This window comes from Magallana gigas, chromosome 3 (assembly GCF_963853765.1).
Source record: "Magallana gigas chromosome 3, xbMagGiga1.1, whole genome shotgun sequence".
Lineage (NCBI taxonomy): Eukaryota > Metazoa > Mollusca > Bivalvia > Ostreida > Ostreidae > Magallana > Magallana gigas.
Window position 1 is genome coordinate 19,697,349 of NC_088855.1, and position 25,032 is coordinate 19,722,380.

General features: G+C 35.0%; 3 protein-coding genes and 1 long non-coding RNA gene across 7 annotated transcripts; all 4 read left to right on the plus strand.

The window, feature by feature from the left end:
* The first annotated feature begins 50 nt into the window (after window positions 1–50).
* LOC136273693 (uncharacterized) lies at window positions 51–4,640 on the plus strand. The gene is made up of 2 exons (XR_010711915.1): window positions 51–549; window positions 2,688–4,640. It is a non-coding gene; the product is annotated as an uncharacterized lncRNA (long non-coding RNA).
* A 452-nt stretch (window positions 4,641–5,092) lies between these two features.
* Window positions 5,093–24,350, plus strand: LOC136273694 (protein mono-ADP-ribosyltransferase PARP15-like). The gene is made up of 11 exons (XM_066078804.1): window positions 5,093–5,280; window positions 6,865–6,947; window positions 19,818–20,045; window positions 20,242–20,463; window positions 20,800–20,845; window positions 21,000–21,082; window positions 21,351–21,587; window positions 21,814–22,038; window positions 22,200–22,343; window positions 22,702–23,215; window positions 23,439–24,350. The coding sequence occupies exons 1-11, from the start codon at window positions 5,217–5,219 to the stop codon at window positions 23,702–23,704; spliced, it is 2,112 nt and encodes a 703-aa protein (XP_065934876.1). The 5' UTR covers window positions 5,093–5,216; the 3' UTR covers window positions 23,705–24,350.
* On the plus strand, window positions 7,542–18,773 carry LOC117691544 (uncharacterized). Of its 4 annotated transcripts, XM_066078808.1 has the most exons (13): window positions 7,542–7,941; window positions 12,130–12,210; window positions 12,832–12,944; window positions 13,193–13,373; window positions 13,674–13,764; window positions 14,312–14,406; window positions 14,520–14,622; window positions 14,799–15,038; window positions 15,555–15,801; window positions 16,425–16,502; window positions 16,684–16,991; window positions 17,423–17,587; window positions 18,261–18,773. In XM_066078808.1, exons 2-13 carry the CDS (start codon window positions 12,148–12,150, stop codon window positions 18,284–18,286), a joined length of 1,710 nt encoding a protein of 569 aa, XP_065934880.1. In that variant the 5' UTR covers window positions 7,542–7,941; window positions 12,130–12,147; the 3' UTR covers window positions 18,287–18,773. The 4 variants fall into 4 exon arrangements, with proteins under 4 accessions (XP_065934880.1, XP_065934881.1, XP_065934878.1 ...); XM_066078806.1 differs by lacking the exon at window positions 7,542–7,941 and having other exon boundaries at window positions 11,557–12,210; XM_066078807.1 differs by lacking the exon at window positions 7,542–7,941 and having other exon boundaries at window positions 11,563–12,210; window positions 14,823–15,038.
* Window positions 8,324–11,377, plus strand: LOC109621045 (uncharacterized). The gene is made up of 2 exons (XM_034480862.2): window positions 8,324–8,485; window positions 9,016–11,377. The coding sequence occupies exons 1-2, from the start codon at window positions 8,471–8,473 to the stop codon at window positions 10,834–10,836; spliced, it is 1,836 nt and encodes a 611-aa protein (XP_034336753.1). The 5' UTR covers window positions 8,324–8,470; the 3' UTR covers window positions 10,837–11,377.
* Window positions 24,351–25,032: the final 682 nt, after the last annotated feature.

A 25,032-nucleotide genomic window follows, 5' to 3' on the forward strand; every position in this document is an offset into this window, starting at 1 on the left:
TTGAACCTCATTGCCATCTTTGCAGCATAATCTTTAATAATGTTAATAATAAGATTTATTAATTTAAAAATAAATCAATTTATTTTAGAGTGAAGCTAAGTTTTATAATTATTCCGGAAATTTGTACAGTTTTGGTTTACGTTTAACAAACTTCCTTTTTGAAAAATCAGCAACCGGGATGCACATGAAAAAGTTGTGAGAAAAATATTTTCAAATTAGTGAATCTTTTGTACAAAATATCGTGCGAGATTATTGAAATTGGTTGGAGTAACAATTTACAGTGACAATATTTACGTCGATAGTCGAAAAAAATAAAGGATTAAGTCGATGTTGGTGGATTTCTGTTGGCCTGACGTTAGCGTGCGCACATCATGCCGAAAGTAAAGAAGAGCAAACGGATTGCAGAGCGGAGAGAAGGTCCGACAAAAAATCATCAGCAGTCAAAAGAAAAGAGGGGGCAATCTGTAAACACGGACACTTCGGTGACAGTGGAGAAATCCCCGGAGGTTGACCATGTGGTGGGAAACACAAAACATTGCCCGGAATCAGGTACAGTTCAAAATTTTACTGAACACAATGATATTCCTCAAATGATTGTTAGCTATAACAACGTTTTAGGTTTAAATGTTTCTCAAGAGTTGAAGAACAAGATAATTAACGGTCAGTACGTAGACTTGGCAAAAATGTTTGTTAATTCCAATGAGCCTCAAAAACAATCACTTGTTATGGTGAACGGCGAGCTTCAAGCTACCGAAAAAAATCCAAAAAATATTACTAATATTCAACAATGGACAGATGCTTTTATCATATTTGCAAGCATTTATTTGGAGGGTCATCCTACTAAAGCCTTAGATCTCTTAAAGTACATGAATGATGTTAGGTTAGCAGCAGCTAGATCATCCGGTTTAGGATTTAAAGAGTATGACCAGCAATTTCGATTAAAGCTTGCAAAAAACCCATCAGGGGCATGGGGGACAGTTGACCCGGAATTGTGGTTAATTTACATTACACCTATAAGTAGGTCATTTCTGGCTGCTGATACACAAAACCAGAGTCAGAATAGTAAGTGTTATACATGTAATTTTCAGGGGTCTTGTTTCAAGGCACCCTGCAGTTATTTGCATCAATGTATAAAATGTAATGCCCAGCATCCACTAGCAATTTGCCCAAAGAAATAGCAGATGCAGTCATCCAGGGGGGACCAGCCATTTTGTAGTCAGGGCTCCAATAGAGGATATAGGGGACAGTATCAAAATACAGGGAGTAGAGCATTCCATTCTAGGGGGGGGGGGGGGTAGGGGCAATCACTACTAGGCTCAATGTCTGGAAGTTGGGATATACCCCAATCAAAATTCAGAATTTAAAACCACTACTACAAAATTATTCAAATAAGGCTATAGGAACTGAATTATTACAAGGTTTCCAGTTTGGTTTTAGAATTGGCTATAAGGGTCCAAGGCTAGGGGGTAAGTCAAAAAATTAAAATCTGTTTTGCAATTTCCAGAAGCAGCAAGGGAAAAAATAAATAGTGAGGTTTCTTTTATAGGCAGAATTGCAGGCCCCTTTTCAAACAAACCAATATCCAACTTATAATTTTGCCAATAGGTATAGTCCCCAAGTCCGGAGGTAGCTGGAGATTAATAACACATCTTTCTTATCCAGAAATAATAGTGTTAATTTCATAGACCCAGAGGACTGTTCAGTTGCATACACATCTCTAGATCAGGTATTACAGGAAGTTGCACGGTTAGGTAAAGGCACTGTTTGGCAAAAATGGATAAAAAGTCTGCATTTAGATTAATGATTATAAACCCAGGAGATTTTGACCTCCTAGGTTTCAAGTTTGAGGGAAATTATTACATTGATAAGTGCCTGCCAATGGGGTGTGCAATTTCTTGTAATCTATTTGAAAAATTTTCAACATTTTTGCAATGGGAATTGAAAAGACGAATTGAAACGGGTAAATTTTTTTATTTTTGGGTGCCTCTGGTTCAGATGAGTGTGTTCAGCTGATGCAAGGGCTCCAGGACTTGTGTGAATTCATTGCTTTTCCCTTAGCACAAGAAAAACAATGGGTCCTTGTACAAACATAATTTTTCTAGGTTTAGAAATAGACACCTCAGACATGGTTGTAAGAATCCCACCAGAAAAAATACAGCAATTAACTTCACTTCTAACATCAAGTTTGATCAAAAAATCTCTCCAGCTTCAAGAAATTCAGAGTATTGTTGGGAGTTAAATTTTTTTAGCAAAGGTGTTCCAAATGCAAGGGCTTTTAATAGGCGGTGAATTTCGTGATACTATTAGCCTTGAGAGGCTTTGGCCCCCTCCTTTAGAGCAAATTATACAATTTGTTGGTTACATGTCAGCAAGAAGGTTGGGAGAATCTACAACAAAGACCTATCTGTCTGGAATTTCATACCATCTCAAGTTGTATAATTACACATATGTGACTCAAAATTTTATAGTCAGAAAATTATTATAAGGTTAAAGAAGAAAGGCTAAGTCTAAATATATCAGATTGCCAATAACATTAAACATTTTGGAGAGCATATTGAAATCATTGCCAATTGTCTGCAATGATATTTATGAAGCAAAACTTTTTGCAGCTGCTTATAGTTTAGTTTTTTTTTTTTTTTTTTTGTTTTTTTGTTTTTTTTTTTGTTTTTTTTTTTTTGATATTTTAGGGTAGGTGAGATAACTGAGGGGAAGAAACAAGCTGTAGGTCATGCAGTCCAGTTTAAAAACCTGGAGTTGTCTTTGGATAAATCTTTAAAAATTATATCTGGAACACTCCAAAGCTGATCAAAGGGGAAAGGGGAAAATGGTGGTTATTGGTGGCTACATTAAGTACCCAGATATTAAACCCTATGATGAGCTGTTGTTTGACAGGGATGGTGTTCATTTGTCTGAAAAAGGAACGGAAATATTTTTAAATACAATTTGTGCAGCTATTAACAATTTAGCAAAACTGGGATACTTGTTTATCCCAAACTCTACTAGTTTTGAACCAAGTTTATTGTTCATGTGGGATGTGGCAAGGTCTAGGCTTAAGGAACTACCCGCTTCCCCCACTTGGTGGCGGTGGCTTCACTGAATACATACAGTGCATGCATTCACTTTCGCCATGTGGATGAATGCGCGTGTTGTTCCCGATCTACTTGTGCACAATTGATGTGCAGTTGAAATTATTTGATAATGACAATTTGAAGTTGAACAATTTTTGGCTCGAATTGCCGTTTACCGGAATCTTAGTTGACCAAGTTGGTGTTTTGCATTTATATTGATTGCAATTGTTGAAGTTGTAATATTCTTTTTGAGCCATTTGCTAATTTTTTATGTTGCAAATATTTTCTTTGCCGTTAACCGGAAAGAATAAATTTGCACAGTTGGTTGTTTGAAAATTGTTGAATTTTTTAGACAATGATGTGTTTTTGACCATACCCATTTGGTGTCAATGCACTAATGGCATTTCCATTGTAAAATTATGATGTAATTTACAAATACTTTATTTACACATATTTTACTCATTGTCTTGAAGCCAAGACCAATTAATGCCACAGAGGGGGGTGGATTACAATACATGAACATGAATAAATCTGTTGTGAATCTGATTTGGTGTTTTATTTTTATTATTTAGAGTTCAATATGGCATGTTAGAAAATATGGATTGGTTTTATGGGTGCTGACCATGTTGAGTGTTAGCATGCTTCAGGTCTACAATAATAAGATTTATTAATTTAAAAATAAATCAATTTATTTTAGAGTGAAGCTAAGTTTTATAATTATTCCGGAATTTTTTATTCCGGAAATTTGTACAGTTTTGGTTTACGTTTAACAAACTTCCTTTTTGAAAAATCAGCAACCGGGATGCACATGAAAAAGTTGTGAGAAAAATATTTTCCCCTCCCACCCTTGTTACCCCTTTGATTTGTTTAAATATAAGAATTTTACTGCGTATTGAACTTTGTATTTCAGGATGAGCTTTAAGAAATCATTGGTTGGAAAAAGGTTCACAGATTCAGTATCGGTTAACCTTCACAGTTTTTCTACTGACTAAAGTTCAACTAAGGAGTCTCAACTAGAAAACCCACCACTTCATGAAAATTGCATTTTGAAGAATGTGCTTCTTGTTGTTCCTGTCTTCCCGTCATACCAGATGAATGCGCGTGTTGTTCCCGATCTACTTGTGCACAATTGATGTGCAGTTGAAATTATTTGATAATGACAATTTGAAGTTGAACAATTTTTGGCTCGAATTGCCGTTTACCGGAATCTTAGTTGACCAAGTTGGTGTTTTGCATTTATATTGATTGCAATTGTTGAAGTTGTAATATTCTTTTTGAGCCATTTGCTAATTTTTTATGTTGCAAATATTTTCTTTGCCGTTAACCGGAAAGAATAAATTTGCACAGTTGGTTGTTTGAAAATTGTTGAATTTTTTAGACAATGATGTGTTTTTGACCATACCCATTTGGTGTCAATGCACTAATGGCATTTCCATTGTAAAATTATGATGTAATTTACAAATACTTTATTTACACATATTTTACTCATTGTCTTGAAGCCAAGACCAATTAATGCCACAGAGGGGGGTGGATTACAATACATGAACATGAATAAATCTGTTGTGAATCTGATTTGGTGTTTTATTTTTATTATTTAGAGTTCAATATGGCATGTTAGAAAATATGGATTGGTTTTATGGGTGCTGACCATGTTGAGTGTTAGCATGCTTCAGGTCTACAATAAAGAATATTGGTGCAGTAGAAAAAATGAATTCGTGAACGACAAACATCTATGTGAATTCAACGAAGGTTTAAACATTTGTTGTCATTTAAATCCCAAACCAGATTGCCGTTAACTTACTGGAAATGGACCTGGAATACATCAACAGACGGTGAAAGTCATTCTTAGCTTGAAAGACGTTGAAATGGCAGCAAGATGCAAATTACATTAAAGGTCGTTTAATAATATATGCATTTTGAAGAAAAAATACTGCTAGTGAACCCAATCTACCTGCAATAATGCGTCCACCATGTTGTATTTTCAGAACATTGGCCTATAAAATACCTACCTTTATATTGATTTCTTCACGTTTTATGATTACCTACTACCTGGTGTATAAAATTTAAAAGAACAAAACCGAGGCTTTATCTAATTTTAGAGGAAATGAAATTCCGTTCAATTCAACTTTCCTTTCTTTCTTTGTGACAATGTCGGACTGTGAATCATCCGAGCATTCTGTCTCATCAGAGAACAATTCAAGCACAGTCAAAGGTAAATTTGTTCCTAAAATTATTCAATTCTAATTCATAGGTGTTTATAATGAAATTGTTTAAATGGTGGTACCACAATGTACAAATTTGACACAGGCTTCTAAAATGTTATTATGGCCATACAGCAGACATATACTACTACACCACCATCCCCCTTTTAAGAGGACTCGATGGTCGTGGCCATTTTAGACAGTTTTTGATCTGCTGTAGAAAAGAGCTCTATATAAAAGTATATAAAGATGCCGAAATCCAAAAGATGATATATATGGATTTTTCCATTGCTAAAGAATAACTTAAAGGTAAACAAATCATATCTTAAAATTTTAGATAGAACTGAATGTTAATTTCGACCATACAGCTTTATCGAAACTGTCTAGATTTAAAAAGAACTCTAGTAACACTATTTTGGCCCAATTCAGGATTCAGATTTTACATGTTTTTAACCCGGTTTTCCAAAGGAAAAATCCGGTTATTGAAATGGTGAAAATGGCGGCTGGGCGGGCGGGCGGCTGCCAAAAGGGTACCCTCATTGTACGGATGAATCCTCCTACTGTTTTCAAGATAGATTAATTGTACATAAATCAGAGGTGTGCATGTTGCTAGGATTTTGATTTCTGATAATTTAGGAAAAAATACCAGCTTTAGAAACTTTGTCATTTTTTGGCAGAATATTGCATATAGGGTACCCTCATTGTACGGAAAACTCCTCCTACAGTTTTCCAGATAGGAAGTTGTTCTTTTGAAGATTAATTATACATATATCAGAGGTATGCATATTGCTAGGATTTTTATTTCTGATAATTTACAAAAAGGAAGTTGTTCTTTTGCAGATTAATTGATTTCTGATAATTTAGGAAAAAATACCAGCTTTTGAAACTTAGTCATTTTTGGGCTAAATAGTACATATATGTACTCCATTTTACTGGATACAGTAGGTAGTGTTTGTCAATTCAGGGTTGACATGGTTTATGGATACAGTTCATACAAAACAAAACCCGGTTCGTGTCACATTGACACCTTTTCACTTGTTATATATATTGAGGACGACAGTACATAGGGCGTTGTGATCGAAAAAAGTAACAAAACCTGAAACAAACAAAAAGAAACTGTAAGACTTTAAACAAATTAGATCTAAAAGATGATCAGTCATTTTTATTCAATATTGAATCATGTAAAGACACAATTTAAATTATTTCAGTACAAAAGTTGAAAAACAACTTTCTTGAACATATAGATCTAAACTCGAAACGGTACCAGGAAAATTTTGAAAGAATTTTTTCCTATTTATCATGATTATCATATAATCATTTTATAGTTATAAGGCCATTGAACGATGCAGGTTGCTAATATGATGTAAAAACAAGTACATGTATCGCCATTTCTAATTCCTAGTTCATGTACATACATCAATATTGAATTTCATGTCCAGATCAAAATTACATAATGTGTCCATGGAAAAACGGTTACTTCCTTTTTGTGGATCAATCAATATTATCTTAAAGACCTTTTAAACCTAATTAATAAATTTCGTTTTAGGAATAAGCTAATCTTACTAAACACGAACATTATTTTTTTTTTTTGGCAGATGTCCAGGAAAGTGATGTAACTTCAAGGGATTACAAACATGTCAATATATCAGTTAAAGAAGGCGCTTTAGAGAAAGAGGAGGTTAATAGTATTCTACTATTTCTGTATGTGCATAATTAATATTGCCCCATTGCATTCTTTGCTCTGCCAAAATTTCGCCCTGTCTTGAATTCGCCCAGACACAGCTTATAATAGATACTCTTTTTAATTAACAAAGCCATGAAAATTGTTTTGAATTCGCCCAGTCTTAAATTTGCCAGCTTATGACGAGGGCGAAAGAATGGAAAATAATTATACAGGGTCGAATTAATACATACCAGTATTTTTTTTTTTACTTTACTCCAAACCAATAGAGTTAAATATTCACATTTTCCTACTTGATGTAATATCTTAATTTTAGCTACATTGAACATACAAAACCATACAAGGATTTCCTGATGCCTATATTTTTCATGTCTCTTAATAAAAAATTGCAATTTTCTGATAGCTTAACTGCCATTTATACTTGAAGTGAAAAAGAATATGCAAAGTAATTTATAAAATACCCGTATTCAAGGAACTGTTCATCAAACAAAATGAAAAATCATTACAAATTATTATCTACAAAGATTTTTTTATCAGAATAAAGAAAAATATATTTGATCAATTCAAACGAAAAAAGTAATTATCCTTTAAAGCTGAAGCGCCGCGATTTAAATAGCCAGTTAGAACATTCAATACCGCTTAGAGTCCTAAAATCGGGGGTTACTCTAAAGGTTCGCTATGCGTGACTGATTTTAGGCGAGTGTGGTCGAGATGTAAACATCTCGGGGAGTACGTGTCAAAAGTAAAGAAACGGGAATTCCGAACTGAATAGCAAAAAAAAAAATAAACAAGTACCACTCTTATCCACAAAATAACATGAATTTCGTGCAGACATAGTGTATATAAAGAGATACACTGGCCATTTCTCTTTCTTTCGAACACGGTCGCGTACGTTCACAGGTAGACGAATTATAGAAGAAAGTACATTGAGTGGATTCCTGGCGATACAGAAGATAGCGAGTATAGTTGCAGCATCCGAATACGATACAAAGTAAGTAAGAAGTGTTTCCGACACTATTCCTAAACAATTTCCACATGTTTATTAGTTTATAAAAACTAACTCGTCATGCAGCCATTATCCGTGCTCGAACTGCTAAAAAGTGAACACTGCGCAAGACCGGTATTCTGAAACCGAAAGTTCGATTAGGGGAGAAGTAATTTATAAACAGGGAAATTTCTTTGAAGTCCCAAACGCAAAAAGATAAGTTACATATAATTGTTTTATGTATTATTAGCGTGAAATCCAATGCGCAATCAATAAAATAACATCTTTTCTTATTATTTGCGTTTGAAATAATATATAAGATGTATGTTATCCCACCTCAATTTACGCGATTCACATGTAATTTGTAATGTTGCTTATAAGTTATGGTTGAAGGTCCTATAGTCGTGCGTGCCCTGTAGTCGTGCGCCATCTTGTTTGTTGTCGTATTTGGTCACGTGCCAAAATATTACGTCATAAACGGCTGATTTTGAAAGGTTGATATCAAGTGCGTATAAACAGAAACGAAGAGTTAAATATGCGGAATAAACAGGTAGGAAATTATACAAACATATATTTTATGTAAAATATCCGCCATTTTGTTAATACCAAATTTACTATTTATAAAAATGCATGTTTTCTGGGTTGAAGCGTACATTCCAGACATGAAAGGCACATGGCTAATTAGCATATCCAAATGTAGAGGTCACAATGTGTATCGATTGTTTCTACAGGCCAAACATTTTAATTGTTGGGTTATGAAAATGTTCATATTCCTTACATTTTTTGTAGACGTAATTATAACGCAGGAATAAATTTAATTGAGAGAGGGGCTAAAAACAATAATTTTAATTGAGGGAAAAACACTTTTATACCTTTAATTTGAATTAAAAAATATTTGAATTTTTATTTACTATACAAAAAAGAAATTATTTGAATAAATTTACATTTTAATCAGGAAATATTTGTCCAGTTTAAATCTATAAGAAATGTTCAATATTCTATTCATTGAATAGAATAATTCCTTTGTATTAAGAAGAAAAATTAAAAAGTCAAATTAAAGATCCCTTTTCATATTTTTAGATCCCAAAGAAAAAACCCAAAATTAAATTCAGACAGTACAGTCCAACTCGACTCATAAATGCATATCTAGCTGTCAAAGAAAAAGGGACAAGTGTTCGCAAAGCTGCAAAGCAGTATAATGTCCCAACCCAAACTCTTCGCGACCGAGTCAAAGGGAAGGTAGACCTGGAGAAGGTAACTATGGGGCCAGCACCATTGCTTGGACAAGAAGAGGAGGCTATGCTTGTTTCGCATTTGAAAGCAATGGCCTCATTTGGTTATGGGTATACCCGAAAAGAGGTGACCAATATGGCATCTGACTATGCCATTCAGCTACACAAGAGAACCAAGCAGCAGAAACCTCTCACATTAAAATGGTTTAGAGGGTTCATGAAGCGTTGGCCAGATCTGAAGGTTGTTAAGCCACGGGCATTGGAGTATCAACGCGCAAAATCATCGAATCCAGGAAATGTACAACGATACTTTGTTGAACTGTCGTCGATCCTCACAAAGTACAACTTATTTGATAAGCCCCATAGAATTTTTAATGTGGACGAGAAGGGGATCACACTCAACCATGCACCTCCTCATGTGGTATCCGGCACTGGAGACACGCCACAAGCTGTAACAACAGGAAAATCCTCTACGGTTACCATTCTGGGATGTGGTAGTGCCTCTGGGGTTGCCATTCCACCATATTTTGTCTTTCCTGGTATGCGGATGAGGTCCGAGTTGATGGAAGGCTCAACACCTGGGGCAGCTGGTGATGTCACAGAGAGTGGATGGTCAAACTCTGTTATATTTCTTCAGTATTTACAGAGCCACTTTGTTCATTATGTTCCTGGTGGACTCGATGAACCAGTTCTGCTGCTATTAGATGGACATAGGTCTCACGTTTCAGTTGCAGCTGTTGAATGGGCAAAGGAACACAATATCGTGTTGCATGTTTTGCCAGCGCACACTAGTCATATTCTTCAGCCCATGGATGTTGGTTGCTATGGCCCTTTACAGAAAATTTATAACAATTTGTGCCACCAAAAGATGAGAGCAACATCAACAGTAATCACCAAACAGGATATCTGTGCCCTAGTATGCCAGGCATACAGCAAAGCTTTATCAGCTCAAAATCTTCAGTCTGCCTTCCGCAAGTGTGGAATTTATCCTTTTAATGCTGATGTGGTGCCAGCAGAAGCTCTTGCCCCTTCTTCGGTATTGATTCAAAGGAACGAGGAAGAAGACAAGAGCGACTCTGATATGGATGCAGATGAAAACAACAACAGTCAGGATTTTTTTGCAGAGCGAACTAGAGAGCTTGTTCGTATAAAATCAGAGGGATTAAAGGCCAAAAAAGAACGCAAAACCTTGAGCAAGATTACATCAGGCAGAGCAATTACTGAGCCGGAGGTATCAGCGAAAATTATGGAACATGTTTCAGCAGCAGCAGCCCCAAAACAAAGAAAAAACATAAAAAATCAGACACTCTCTACCACCTCTACGAAGAATGGTAAAAGTCCAAAGTGTGGAAACAAGAAGAGGAAAACATCTCCTCAAACAAAAGGTCATTCACAGGAACCTGGACCCTCCAATGTGCAGCCAATTGACAACACATCTTTAAGGCAATACTTCCTATCCGAAGACTCTGAGGACATCTCTATTTCGGAGGAAGAATTGTGTTGTATCTGTAAAATGTTCACCCCACATGCTGTTCGAAATAGCACATCCCTTATTTTTGTAAAGTGGGTACAGTGTGACAAATGTAGACATTGGGTGCACTTAAATTACTGCACTGACATCAGAGTAGTCCGGATAGGGGATCACTATCTATGCCCTCACTGTAAATAGAGTAGAATTTAAGTTTCAAATTTGTGTATACCTTGGTCTTGATAAATTAATGTGATTCTTAAGATAGTATCAAATATCTGTTATCTTGAAATACAAATTAACCTGTATATGACTGTATCATAAGTTGTGAAATGATGAAATTCACCAAGATTATGAAACATAATTTATTTAACTTATTGTTAAATTTTCATAGCATTTGTTGGAATATGTTGATATTTAAGAATATATTTGATATGTTATTTGTGACATCAAAATGAAAAAGTTACCAACTACACAAAATTTACTTTTCTTGGCCTCATTTTTGCTTACATATCCGGGTGCACGACTACTGGTTCCAAACAAAGATGGCGACCATAATTCCTCGCTTCGTTTCGGCCTCGATAATTAGCTGTTTAAAGCACTTTAATGTATTTTAGATACACAGAAAATCAGAATACAGTTCAGTAAGTTTAATTATCTTGACAAATAATCCTTAATTTAATTTAACCGCTCAATAAATCAGATTATTTCTTAAGCGCACGACTACTGGGCACACGAGGATATATGATATCTGTCATCAGGCACGTAGCATCGTTTTTGAAAGTGGGGGGGGGGGGGCCAGACCCATCCAAAAAGTCTTGACAAGCAAAAAAAGGGAAATTTAAAGTTTTCCAAATATCTTCAAAATCCTAATCCGTGGGGGGGGGGGGGGGGGGGGGGGGTTAACTTCAACTTCAATTTGACTACTCATTTCCTAATTTTCATACCAATTTTTTACTAACTTCCGGCCAACTCCATTATAATTCATTTTTTTATATGTAAATTTTAAAAAATTTGTTGCTGCAAGAAAAAGTGGGGGGGCCAGGCCCCCCCTGGCCCCCCCTGATGCTACGTGCCTGTGTCATGTTTTGCACAGTGCATTCATTGCCGTCTTGACTATATGCATTTCATTTTAAATGAATGCTGTTACTTACAACGTGAGCTTTGATTAAGCTATGTTTACTGATTCTATATTATTTTTACGATCTCGAAGCATACTTTTTAAAACTATATACTGGCCTTAGATCAGTCCTTCACCTATACATGTATAGTCGCATGTAGAAGAAGGGGATCAGACTGATCTTATACCACATGGTTACATGTACAGTTAGTTTTTGTTTGTATTTAGGTTGTATAGGTTCACTCCAGCACATTATTTTATGAGTAATAGTTGTGTGTCAATGCACTGGTGAGAAATTGTTATTAGCCTATGCCAGTATATTTATAATGACTTTTATCTGGACATCATATACCCGATTTAGAAATTTTTTGCAGGTTTCTCATCTTTTGAACATGGAAGACCAACTTGTAGAGAATATGGAGATAGATGAAGATACATGTAATTATAGCTCAGAGGTATATATTATTAAATTTAAATGAAGATGGTTAGTGCCAAAAGCCATTTAACAATGTATTTATACAGCATGTGAATAACAGAATTGAATATTTATATATTTTTTAATTATGATGCGTTTTTGCAGAGTGTGATATTTAGACCAGAGACATAAATAACATGAATGTTATTTATATCTCTGGTTAGACTACTACCGTTGCACACACTAGAAAGCTCAATTGGTAGATCACATGACCAGTAGATTCAGGGTCCCAGGTTCTAGTCCTGGTCTCGTCTGTCATGATATTTCCATCTTACTTTTATAGTATTGAAATCTTTTCGAATTTACAAATTTAATAGTACAAAAAGGCAAATTTACATGTGATTTACTTCGTGCGTGATGATGCTTCTGATATATGAATGTGTCTGTTCCTCTCTCATAGGGAATATACCCTCTTTATTCAAACAAAAATAAATCGTAATACATGTACAAATCTCATAATGCCTAATTAGGTTTTTAGTTGGCTCAATGAAATTTATCAAATTTTGATAATATAGTTAACCAATATAAGATCTTTGAAAATTAGTCTCTGAGCAACAGGCTATTAGGAGATGCTGTTATGTTATATGTATATTCCCCCTAGGAGGATGATGAAGTCAATGAATTGATAAGAGAGATATTTGGTGATGAAGAATCATTGGAAGAGGAGCATGAGGAGGAGTATGAAGATGGAAATGAAATGTGGAATGAGACACGGTATAAACTATGTATCGATATACAAAAATAGAAGAAACATGTATAATAACCTGGACTTAGCATTCATATGTACTTGATATTTGTTTACATATATAATATTTATTTTGCTACAATGTATGCTAAAATTACCATAAATGAACCCATTATAACATGATTCAGTAAGTTGTGTAATAGTACATGTTTTTTTTCTAAAAATATCATAAGTTACATCTGATTATATAAAACTGTATCAATACATGTATTTCTAGAGAAAACTATGAAGATGAATACTCTCTTCTGAGAGAGAGGAGATTTGTTGTTGGTGAGGGTGCTCTCGTAAGTCTCATCAAGAGGACAACATGTGAGCAGTGTGGGGAGTCCATAGACCCGTCAACAGTTGTTGAAGGAGAAAAGATACCAGCAGGAGTGAAGTACAAATTCCTTTGCTGTGTAAGATTACATAATACTCCTTATTGATAAAATTCTAATATTTGTTGATTACATTAACTGAATTGTCATACATTTATTTGATTTTGTTTGAATTGAAACAAAATGTATCAATTAATGCACAATTAAATATAGTTGTGGTATACAAAAGTTTCTAAAAGTTTTTTATGACTTGATAGTCTTCGTATTTTTCATGGTTTGGAGGTTTTGATGATTAAATTTTTTACTCTATGAATACATGTCTAATTATTTATGTTCAGACACCACATGTACATGTTTATCCTTATGTATATTAATTTTTAGAATGGCCATCCAGGAAAATGGATTTCCACACCATTTTATGGAGGCAGAAGCTTCATTAGTATTTTACTCCAACTCATGGTGCTTCTTACAGGTAGGGAGCTAATTAATAATAATATGTATATGTTCTTGATTATGCTTAAATTTTGACATTGATTTCATATGAGATTTGTGTTAGAAAACTTATTATGAAATAGGATCTAATAACCATTTTTTACCATTACAATTTCTAATTGCCTAATGGGTGTGTTTATTACCATATTTGCAGATGCATAAATCAGACAGGCCATTATATACAGTTGTGAACTCATGATAACTTCAAATCTATTCAGAAACTTTGTCAATATTTATTAAAAGCTTTGAAGCTGAGAGAGAATATGGTTAATTCCTTATGATATCTGTCATGTTTATTTACATATATATTATAAATCAATGATATTGTACACTGTTAGCCCATATGATATATATACCATGTTGAATCCTCTGCCATTCTACTGTTAATATGCATGTACCTATGAGTCACATGGCTCCTTTTGTCAATAAGGAATAAAGAATATGCACAGTGTCTGTCAGGGTATCCTTGATTACTTTATGGATAATAATACCGGTTTTTTTTACAGTTCTTTGTGAATATTTTTTAGGTGCTTCTTGGGAAAAATTTGCCTTAGGTGCAAAATTTATAAACCTTGTTGTTGGATCTTCACGCCAATTTTACAAGATGCAACTTCAGTATAGGGTAAATATTATCTACCGATATAATAAATTTAGTATTGATCTTGAAGTTAATAGAATAAAATGATACATCTAAACAGAAAAACAAAGAAATCCTTTTTTACATGCTTTTTACAGACTGCAATAGAGGAGAAGTTCCATAAGCACATTTCAGAGGTGTACAAGAAGTTGGGAGGTTTACCACTTAGTGTGGCTGTAGATGTACGATTTGACTCACCTGGTAAATATTTAAAATTATAAATTACATGTACTAACATTTACAACAACTTAGGATGAAGTGCCAAACTAATATCTGCCTGTTGTACATTTTTACATTTTTTAGAAACTGTGTTTAATAATTTTTGATCAGGTATTTCCCAATAAATTCCAAATGATAGAATTTTAAATCCCAAACAGATGTTTCCATTATTATGCTTTCAGGATTTTGTGCAAGTAGATCAACTGCAGTATTTATGGATTCTAACACCAAGGCCATAATACACATGGAAGTAGGCGATTCCAGGGAAGTTGACAGGCACAGTTCCAAGATGGAAAGGCTTCTCATTGACAGAGGACTACAACATCTACTCACTGCCTCTCCTCTTGTTATATGGGAAATCATTTCTGATGCTAGCAGAAACATAATTTCTTTGATGAGTAAGTATACATCTGTGTGACAAAAGGTTGATTTTATGAACAGAATTGCAAATACATTATCTGTCTTACTCAATTATACATGCAACTACAGTTACTTTATAATGCCTAGCTGTTGCTACAGTGTCATATTGCATCATTTTTTTGAAAATTCTATTGACATATTCAGGGAAACATTAGGAACATCAGCAAATACTAGTAATGTTAAATCATAAAATAATGTACATGTATGTATGCAATCATAAAATCCAAAAAATAACTGCTACTCAACATTTAGTTTCCTTGATATTTGAATAGCTTGCATAAGTCTTTTTAATGATTTGAAATGTTTTGACATTTACTCACTATCTCTTATACACCCTAGTAAACAATATGACACTATAATTTTCATTTTAGCCCTGAGGGTGATGTGAAACTGTATTGCATGATTCTAGGACCAATAATGAAATGAGATAAGAATTAACAATTGTGTATTATATTTTTAGTACTCCCTATTTCTATAAATAAAATTGATTGTAGAATCAGACCCTTACAAGCACCTGCAGCACAGCTTGGACATTTGGCATAAGGCCAAAAAGCTCACAACATCTCTTTCTGATATTGCCAAGAAACCAGGATGCAGAGGACTGTTGCAATGGATACGGCCTATTGTGAATCATTTTTGGTGGTGCTGCAGTACTTGTAAAGGCAGTGTCGAGCGTCTGTTGAAGAGGTGGATGGGAATCCTGTACCATATCAACAATAAACATGTGTGGGCAGGTGGACGGTAAATATAATTTAGAATTTTTATCTACAGATATCATATACTGTACCGATCAGACCCAACCTAACCCCAGAGTAAACCTCAACTAAACCCCGGGTTTACTTTCGGAGTTTACTTTTGGTTTACCTGGGGGTTTGCTTTTTAAATATTTGTGTCCGATCTGGGTTTACTTTTGGTCCACTCTGGGTTTACTCTGGTATTGCTTTTGGGGTCCAATTTACCCAGTTATTTGTGAAGCAGATCTGTCTTTTCTCTTACTTATCTTACCGTCTGTAAGCCCCACCCCTTGGCCCTTGTATATTCTAAATACACACATAGCGACTGCTTTCTGGGGTCTGTTTCTTATCGGGGTTTACTCTCTGTGACCACTCGGGGTTTATTTTGGGTTTATTCAGGGTTAACTGTGGGTCTGCTCTTGTAAACTCCAAGTGCACCCAGAGTAAACCCCAAAAGTAAACTCAGGGTTAAGTTTGGGTTTACTTTCTTTTAGGTTCGTTCTGATTGGTTTCTTCTTCTTTCATAAGCAACATACAATTAATTCTTATTTCTGACACCATTTTATTTAGTAAAAGATTGGACACATTGATAAAAGATATGGGTACTTAGTTATAATTTAATCACTCTAGTTGTCGACATTCTGAGGAACACGAGACCGAATGCAGCAATTGGCTCCAGAGAGACACGGTGGTTTTCAAGAATCTACGGTTAGTTCATTTCTTTTTTCAACATTCAAAATTAAAAATTTTATGTGCATATTGAATCAGTCCATTTTCATGTACCAATAAGTCTACAATACTTTGCTTCTTATTCTATGCTGTAAAGGTTTATGCATTTAATTCATTGTGTTTATATGATCTGACTGAAATGTATTAATTCTTTTTCTAGGATGTTGGTAACAAACAGAGATTGGTGTGGAAGCATGAAATTTTACACCAACTGTCGACAAACCTGGGCTGTGGAAAACTTTTTTAGCCATACACTCCTTCATTACTGTCCAAAACAGAAATCCTATGGTTATGACGCCTATCATATTAGGAACATGCTGGCTGTCATGGACCACAACAACCACCTTGGAAGGATGCCATTGGTTGGACAGGATGGACAAGTGTATGCTAAAGGCCAGGTATCCAGGAGGACCAAACAGTGGGTTGCATACGAGGAGAAAGCACCAAAAGATTTTAAATATATTCCAGGTTAGAAACGTAAAAGATTTGTGAAGCCGGGAAAAAATGATTTAATGAGAATCTGTATTTGTTTAAATGTTAAATCACTATAATGGAAATACTTATGTAGAGCTGTCAATCAAAATACCATTTATTAATTTTAGATACACCATAATTATTCAGATTTTCTCATAGCTTTTAAATTTTTGATTGCATGTCATTAGAAATTCTGTCACATTAGAACATTCATCTATTGTAAATCATAGGGCATGGGTCATCTCCATGTGATTTTCATAACTACAATGTTTATGTGAATATACTTATACATTGTATCTTGAGGTACATCATATGCAGAGTCCTGTACATTCATTTACTTTATATATCCAAGTACACTGTATACTGTACAAATTTACATTCAATTTTTGAAATACTTATCACCAGGTACTGGTATAATTTTTCAGAACTGATGGCTGCTTGCATGAGAGCAACATATGGTGTTTCTGAAACCAAGTTCAGAAAGAGTAGAAAATCCATATCTTTGGATTCAATTGCCAAGAATCTTTCTGGGGAAACAAATCCGGGATCACGAATCCTTTTAGCCAAGATGCAGAGCAGAAAAAAGACAGGTGAGAATAAATGAATTCATTCAATATTTATTCAGAGTCATCAGAATTAGCAGAATGGTAACCCCTGTATTGTCCGCTTGCCTCAGGAAAATGTCTTCTCACGGCAACACAAACACAGGCAGGAACTGGTATTCGCCTTCCAGCTCCCAGTCGCCCATGTTGCCACAGGACAAAGTTTCTGTAGGCCTGGTTTCTGAATGTGGACAGTTGATAACTAGGATCTTGGTTGGTCCGAAAACTCCAATTCAAAATGTTGGCAACCTCCAATACATCATGCCTCAAGCACAAATTTCTGAATTCGGGTTTTGAGGTGATGCATGGAAATTGCCTACAACAGATGTTCATGCGGGGATCATCAAAACTTCGACATACCCCACATGAACACCATTGCACATTTGAATTAGAGTTTTCATTCCTTCCACTATCCTCCATCTGCCTCATTAGAAAAGGTCTTACAAAATCTGGTTCGGCAGCTGTCATGATTTTCACTCTTTGCCGCAGTTCGTCAACAGGCATACTGTCAACAGCATTCTATAAAAAAAAAATTAAAAACTGTGATGTAAAAAAAATATCCAAAATTTGTTTTCTGTGTATCATTTTGTGAAAAAAAATCAGTGAAATACATTTCATACCATCAATGAAACACTAAGCTCTTGGTCATTGATGTTTTCAGGGCCAGCCGCCAAAGAAAGCTGTTGATTGCGGCTGACTCCTTCATTCTGGATCACATTACGACTGCTGTTTGACGCATATGGATGGTGTCGATGCTACAAAATACAACAAAATATTATTCCCTCTCTATCTAGGAGGACCTCATCGTGGTGGGAGGGTGAACATCAGCAATTGGTGGCCAACACTCCTAGAATTTACATATATACATGTACTTACTGTGCTCACTGGCCTAGTTTGGTTGGACTTGTACTGGCAGTTTGTGTTATTACAATTGGTGCATGGTCTCCGCTTGCATGCACAACTTTTACACTTCCCCCTGTTATCACAAGGACAGCATCTCTACAAAAAAGATTTGTATATTGAATGTTTCAGGATTTTTCTTATTTTGAGTGATATTTATATATCTTTCATACTGGTGTGTAATAAAACAATACTTCTGTTTATGCATATATTGGGCCTTTGCCAATTATTGTAATTGTGTTTGTCTCAGTGAAATATATGTATCTATATTTGTGCTTTGAGTTTTGAATTTGTAGATATTATAATCTAATTAGAAATTTGGGATCAATCATTCATCAAATATTGCACATAAACATAACTACATGTAAAGTTTTTATGATTATTTGAAGAGATATTAGGCCTGTTATTGTCAAAAACTATAAAGATTTCAGCATCAGTAAACTCATTGTATGAAAAATAATTTCTCATCATACTTGTCCTCTCTTTGCCTCGCCCAGTCATTATTGTAGAGACAATACACCATTTTATTGCAGTCAAAAATATGACCGTTTAGGCCCATTATTTCAGCTAGGTAAATTCTTGTTTTTGTAAGAATATTTTCAAATTAATTTCAATTCACATGCACTACAGCATATTTTAAATTTTTTTTGTGGGGGGGGGGGGGGGGAGGGGATGGCTGTCTGGAATCTCCTCCCTCATGGTACCATTTGATGTGATAAAGAGGTGGGATTTCAGTCATATGGAAATTGTTTACTTTATGTATTTTAGTAAAATTTCCCCCAAAGAGTTCAAAGTCTCTAAAACGATTCCTTATGGGGGAGATATGATCCGCCCGTTTGTTTTGTTCATCTCCCACTTTCATTTTGAAGAAATAATTACTGCTCCCTGATCTGAATTCTACAAACGCTTGAAATCTGCAAACATCTCATGGACTAAGATGTTTTGATTTCATGGCTGCGCGTGTCAGAACGTGGCATCTGCGTATTATTATAACTGTAGGAACATTGATTTATCAAAAGTGTTGTGTGCATTGAAGTGATTTGCTTACTTGTGCACTAGCTGATGATGCCATGTCTTTGCCTGGTCACCCAATTCTTCGAAAATATTATTCCGGTACTCGGGTGTGTATCGTACTGGATCGATATACTCGAGTGCTCGATACGTATTCGCGTGACCACGCAGCTCTATTTTGGAGAGCAAATGCATTGAGGCATGACCATACACATAGCGTATATACCGATTCTAGACTCTGCGTTAGTTCATTTACTTTGGTATCAAAACCAGCCGTTTAAATCACGGCGCTTCAGCTTTAATTAAGGTTGACGTCATTGTAAATAGTACATCTGATAACTTAAAGCTGAGACACGGGCGGGGATCTCGCGCCTTGCTGGATGCCGCGGGGGCGGGGCTACAGACTGAGTGTAAACGAAAGTACCCCACAGGGATTCAAAAGGGTGATGTAGCAGTAACTGGACCGGGAAATTTAAAGTGTAAATTTATCTTCCATGGATGTCTCCAGAAATATGGATCCAGTGACGCAGAAAAGGTTTTAGCTTGGTTTTTTGCATTACAATTTGGTACCTTTTCCTCTACAGAAAAACGTACATGTAATATAGTTAGTGTACTTACTGTATTTGGCTTTGTTAGTTACTGATGTTTTAAGTAAACCATATATGTAAACAGGAGTAATAAACATAAACTTGAATAACATACTATCATCGAGTACTTTTGTTTAATCACAGATATATATGCAGTTTATATCCAAATGTCTAAAAGAGCTAGACAGTCAAAAGCTCTCTTCAATTGCTTTCCCTGGTCTAACATCTGGGTTTCTCAAGTTCCCAAAGAATGTTGCTTCAAAGAACGCATGCCGTGCACTTGCCCAATACATAGACGCCAACCCCAACACCAGCCTGAAGGAAGCTCGTTTTGTTATACATCCCGAAGACAACGATACTTTTAAGGTAAAGCGAGCAATGATTTAGTAGTAAGACTTCAGGTACAATTGCAAGCCAATGACTTCTGTAATGTTAAACATCTGTTGAAAAAACATTTACACTTTTTTATTTCATGTGAATATCGCTGTGATTATCCACATTGAATTCCTATTTTGCTAAATTCATATTTATTTAGACAATGGACATGCAAAATATTTCTCATTACAAGCACCAAGTGTGTTTCCTTATTAATGTCATGAAAACATGTCAATCACTGAGACATATTAGCCATAACTTCTAGACCCTAAACATGTACCAAAAAGCATTTTGGGGTTGTTGTTTTTTTGCTCTTTATTGTTGTAGGCATTTGGTGATGCTATCAAAGCTTGGGATTTAAGTCCGAATCCCGGTAAATATTTTGCACAACTATCCCATGTACAAATTATATGTATTCCTTCACCTAGCTCTGTTTCTAATACTTTCATGATTAAGAAAAGAGAAACACAAAGTAATTTGTAAAACTTATAAAGTCGACGGTGTTCTTTTTTTTCTTTTCATTTCAGACATCGAAAGAAAAGTTGTGTGTAGATTCCTGATAAATCAAATAACCGTCCTTATCAAAGTCGATAAGATTGAAGAGGAAGAGGTTTGTTTCAAAACTAGATAATTTAAAAACTTGTCTGTACAAGAGATACGCTTTTACACACGAGGTAAACGTTGTACAACTTAGTACGCCTTTTACATGATTTGCATTTGTAATCATGTCTATTTAATCTTAAATTCGTGTTTCGGTAATCGGTATTCTCTACATATATATGAAACAATTACAAACTGCATTTTTTCAGTCACGAAAATATGATGAAACTAAAAATAAATATATATTAATACAACATTTAATCCCCTTTTCTTCAAAGGTCGATATGATTGTCAATAGTGTAAATAAAACCTTAGACTTGGAGAAAGGATCTCTATCCAAAGCTTTATCAACGGCTGCTGGTCCAGAGATGGCAAAAGAATGTCGACGAGATCATCCGTCAGGTGTCACTGAGGGAAATGTTGTCGTCAGTTCCGCCGGAAAACTAAAGTGCAAGATAATTTGTCATGCATGCGTTCCTACGTACAATCAGAGTGACAATAGTGTCTCAAAATTGGTGATAATAAATATTTTTAAGATACACAAATATGAAAAGTAAAATAATAATCCAGATGAGTACTATTTTTTGTGAAGCGAGCATAAGTTAAAAAATGTCTTTTGATTTGGATATCAACTCTCACTTTGAAATCACAATTGTTAACCAGACTTAACATTTCGTATATCAATATGTACTGAAAGTAAAACATTTGCAAACTTTCAAACATCTTTCCGTTCTTTGGTAGGATATACAAAATATTGTAATCAAATGTCTGGAAAAGGCCGATGAAAACCAATATAATTGTGTAGCCTTTCCGGCTCTTGGGACCCTTTACAAAAACTATCCGTCGCAAATTACAGCCGATGGAATGCTGAAAGGAGTCGACCAGTTTTCAAAATCCCACACCCAGTCGTCTTTAAAAACAGTTATCATTGTAATATATGGTGACCAACATGCAGACATATCAAAGGTAGGCCATATAAATACAGATACATGTATATTGCTTTTTTTAAAATAAAGGTCGATGTTGTAACAAGTTAGCTTCGTTAAGCAAATGCAAGAATAGCTGCAGGTTTTCCACAAGCATTGCAACCAAAATATTCAATGTTACACTATTTGATACGTTTGTAGGCGTTTGTTGATGAGTCTGTCCCATACCGAGGGGCGTGTTCAGGACCCGAAAGAGGAACCCAGGAGTTCTGTCGCCAACAATACCACAGAGAGCTCCACCCTCCTGAATACTGGATCGAGTTTACCTCAGATAAATCTGTTAAGGTATTAAAGTTTCTGTGGTACAATAATATTCGTGGAGATCAAACCTTGAGGATTTATGTAAATTAAAGATTCGTCTTCGTAGGTTTGTGGGAGATGGTCCTTCCTACTAAAATTATTCCGCTTTTTTCCCCCTTTTAATTCGATGAACATTTGATTTTGTGGAAAGGCTACACGTTACCCACAATAATATTGGGTTTACAACTTAGATATCTGGTGATAAAACAGTTTTGAATCAATATTGCACCGATATTTATGATATTCTTTTTGAAAAGTAGAATTCTTATCATTTCATGTAATTTGCCCACAATGTACGTTAATGTAAACACTTTTATGCATCAATAAATATGTCGACTTTCAGTTTTGGAAGACCGAATGCGACAAGGGTTATCATAAATTGGTTGATGTAGATTCTTCTACACACAAAGCTGTGGAGAAACTTGTCCAATCCACATGGCAGTCTCAAAAAATAGGTCAAGGCCGCGATGCAAAAGGCTTGTCAGAATTAAAGTACTCTAGCCTTAAAGTTTTGAAAGTACAGAGACTGGAAAATATTGACGTCTATGAAAACTACTCCCAGTTTCGAGCACGACTTTTCCACAAAGCTGGTGACATCGGCATATTCGAACAATTGTCTTCCCTTTCGCAAAGTACAGGAGACATTGCAACAACCAAGGGTCTGAAAGAGGACTCTATTCTTAAAAAAGAATTGTATCCTGAAATAAATGAGCATTTCCTCTTCCATGGAACCAAACCGGACACATACAAAAAGATTCTGTCTCAGGGGCTGGATTTTCGCATGGCGGGTGAAAAAGGAATGTTCGGCCAGGGAGTTTATCTTGCAGAAAGTTCAACGAAAGCTGACCAATACACGGGTAAGGCAACACGGAGAGATTTTAAAAATAGGGGTTATTTTCTGTTATGTTATATATCTCATGTTCATATTAAGTTCATCGGGTCGTAGTAAATACAAAATGTATCAGACTGCATACCTTCGGCATCATTTTATTACAAAACTGCAAATGATGCTTGTCTATGGATTGTGCTTTGGTTTTGCTGAATATCTCTTTATTGTTTTACTATTATCATTTTTTTCAGACGACAAATCAGCGAGAAGTAAAAATGAAAAGAGAATGTTCTTGGTCAGATCATGTCTAGGAAAAATTCATCTCGCCAAAACAGCCAACAAATTCCAGAGACCGCCGTGCTTTCAGACTGGGTGTGAATCGGACGCCTGTGAACATTCTGAGCGTCAGCGCTGTGACAGCGTGGTCGGTGACGGGAGCTGGATCTTTCGAGAGTTTGTGACGTATAACCACCATCAGAATTACCCAGAATACCTCATCACTTACAAAAGAGTGTAGTGTTGCCGAAGCACAATTGCACACACGTACGATTTTCGTAGATTGACAGTGATTTAAAAGGTTTGCTGGTAGATATTTACGTGAATTCACTTGGGTGTATGTTTAATGAACACATATTGTGTTTTTTATTTTGTTGGGCGTTAATTTATGGAGAAAAGGATAACCACCGAAAAAAATTATACTGATTTCACATTAATGTTTAGTATGAATGTTGTAATATAAAGCTTGCAAAGTTTACAATACTTGCAAACTGTAAAATATTTTTTGACACTTTCCTTTGTGTTTGTATTTCTACTTTCATGAATGTAACATGGGTTACATGTACAAAAATATTACCTGTACTTGTTTGCATTTATTATGTCTCTTTTATTTAAAACTAAATATAATATATGTCAATGTATGAGTCGTTGCATTAAAATTTATTTGCAGTGAATACTATCAGATATATTTATTTGTATGTAATAATTGAAAGAATGTTTGTTTATATTTACATGCTATGCCTGTTGAATCCTCCACTAGTATATATAATAGTATTTCTTTATAGAATAATCTGTCGTGTCGCCTAGATGCTATTTTTAACACGTAGAACCATTCAGTTCCTTTTCAACCCACTTTACATTTGTACAGTTATATTTAATTCATAAAAAAAATCAATAAAAAATTGATTTTACATTTCTTGAATGAATGTGCATTTCATATTTTGAGACTTACTCTTTATTTGCTGTGAACGTTGGAAAATGTGGGTTTTTCTATAACATCTATAGACCTGTTCAAATATAACTAAGCCCAAGACTGTTTTACCTTGTGATTCAATTTTCAACCAGCAATAACCAAAACAAAGAAGTGCACACATAAAGTGAAGTATTTGATTGATTTTTTCGTAAAATAATTTTCTTATTCTAAAGTCATATATACTTGGCACTTCTCAAAATGGAATCGTCTCTGAAATCATACAGATTACTTGAAAGGCCTCGATGGTTGTTGCCAATTTTAGACTGTATTGGTCTCTTTTTGAAGAATAACTCTAAATGAAAATAGAGAAAATATCCAAATTAAAAATTTATGGTTATTTTTCTTCAAATAATAGCTCAAAGCTAACTAAATCATATCTTAAAATTTTACGTACATGTCGAATGGTTAAATTGCAGGTCATCGAGCCCCTTTAACAAAATTTCACTCGCCATTCCTAAACAGAGAACTCATACAAGGTGGGACAGGTAGAAGGGTTCTATAGTAGGACTTACCTCTGATGTTTTAAAACTGTAAAAGGAATATCAAACATTTACTTATCAGAGGAACAAAGAGCTGTCCGGTAAATCAAACTTTGT

Coding starts and splice junctions, on each gene's coding strand:
- LOC136273694 (XM_066078804.1), top strand. CDS start 5,217: ATGTCGGACTGTGAATCATCCGAGCATTCTGTCTCATCAGAGAACAAT. Junction 21,083..21,350: donor ATAAGATTGAAGAGGAAGAG/GTTTGTTTCAAA, acceptor TTTTCTTCAAAG/GTCGATATGATTGTCAATAG. Junction 22,039..22,199: donor AACATGCAGACATATCAAAG/GTAGGCCATATA, acceptor ATACGTTTGTAG/GCGTTTGTTGATGAGTCTGT.
- LOC117691544 (XM_066078806.1), top strand. CDS start 12,082: ATGACTTTTATCTGGACATCATATACCCGATTTAGAAATTTTTTGCAG. Junction 15,802..16,424: donor CATGTGTGGGCAGGTGGACG/GTAAATATAATT, acceptor TAATCACTCTAG/TTGTCGACATTCTGAGGAAC. Junction 16,503..16,683: donor GTGGTTTTCAAGAATCTACG/GTTAGTTCATTT, acceptor TTCTTTTTCTAG/GATGTTGGTAACAAACAGAG.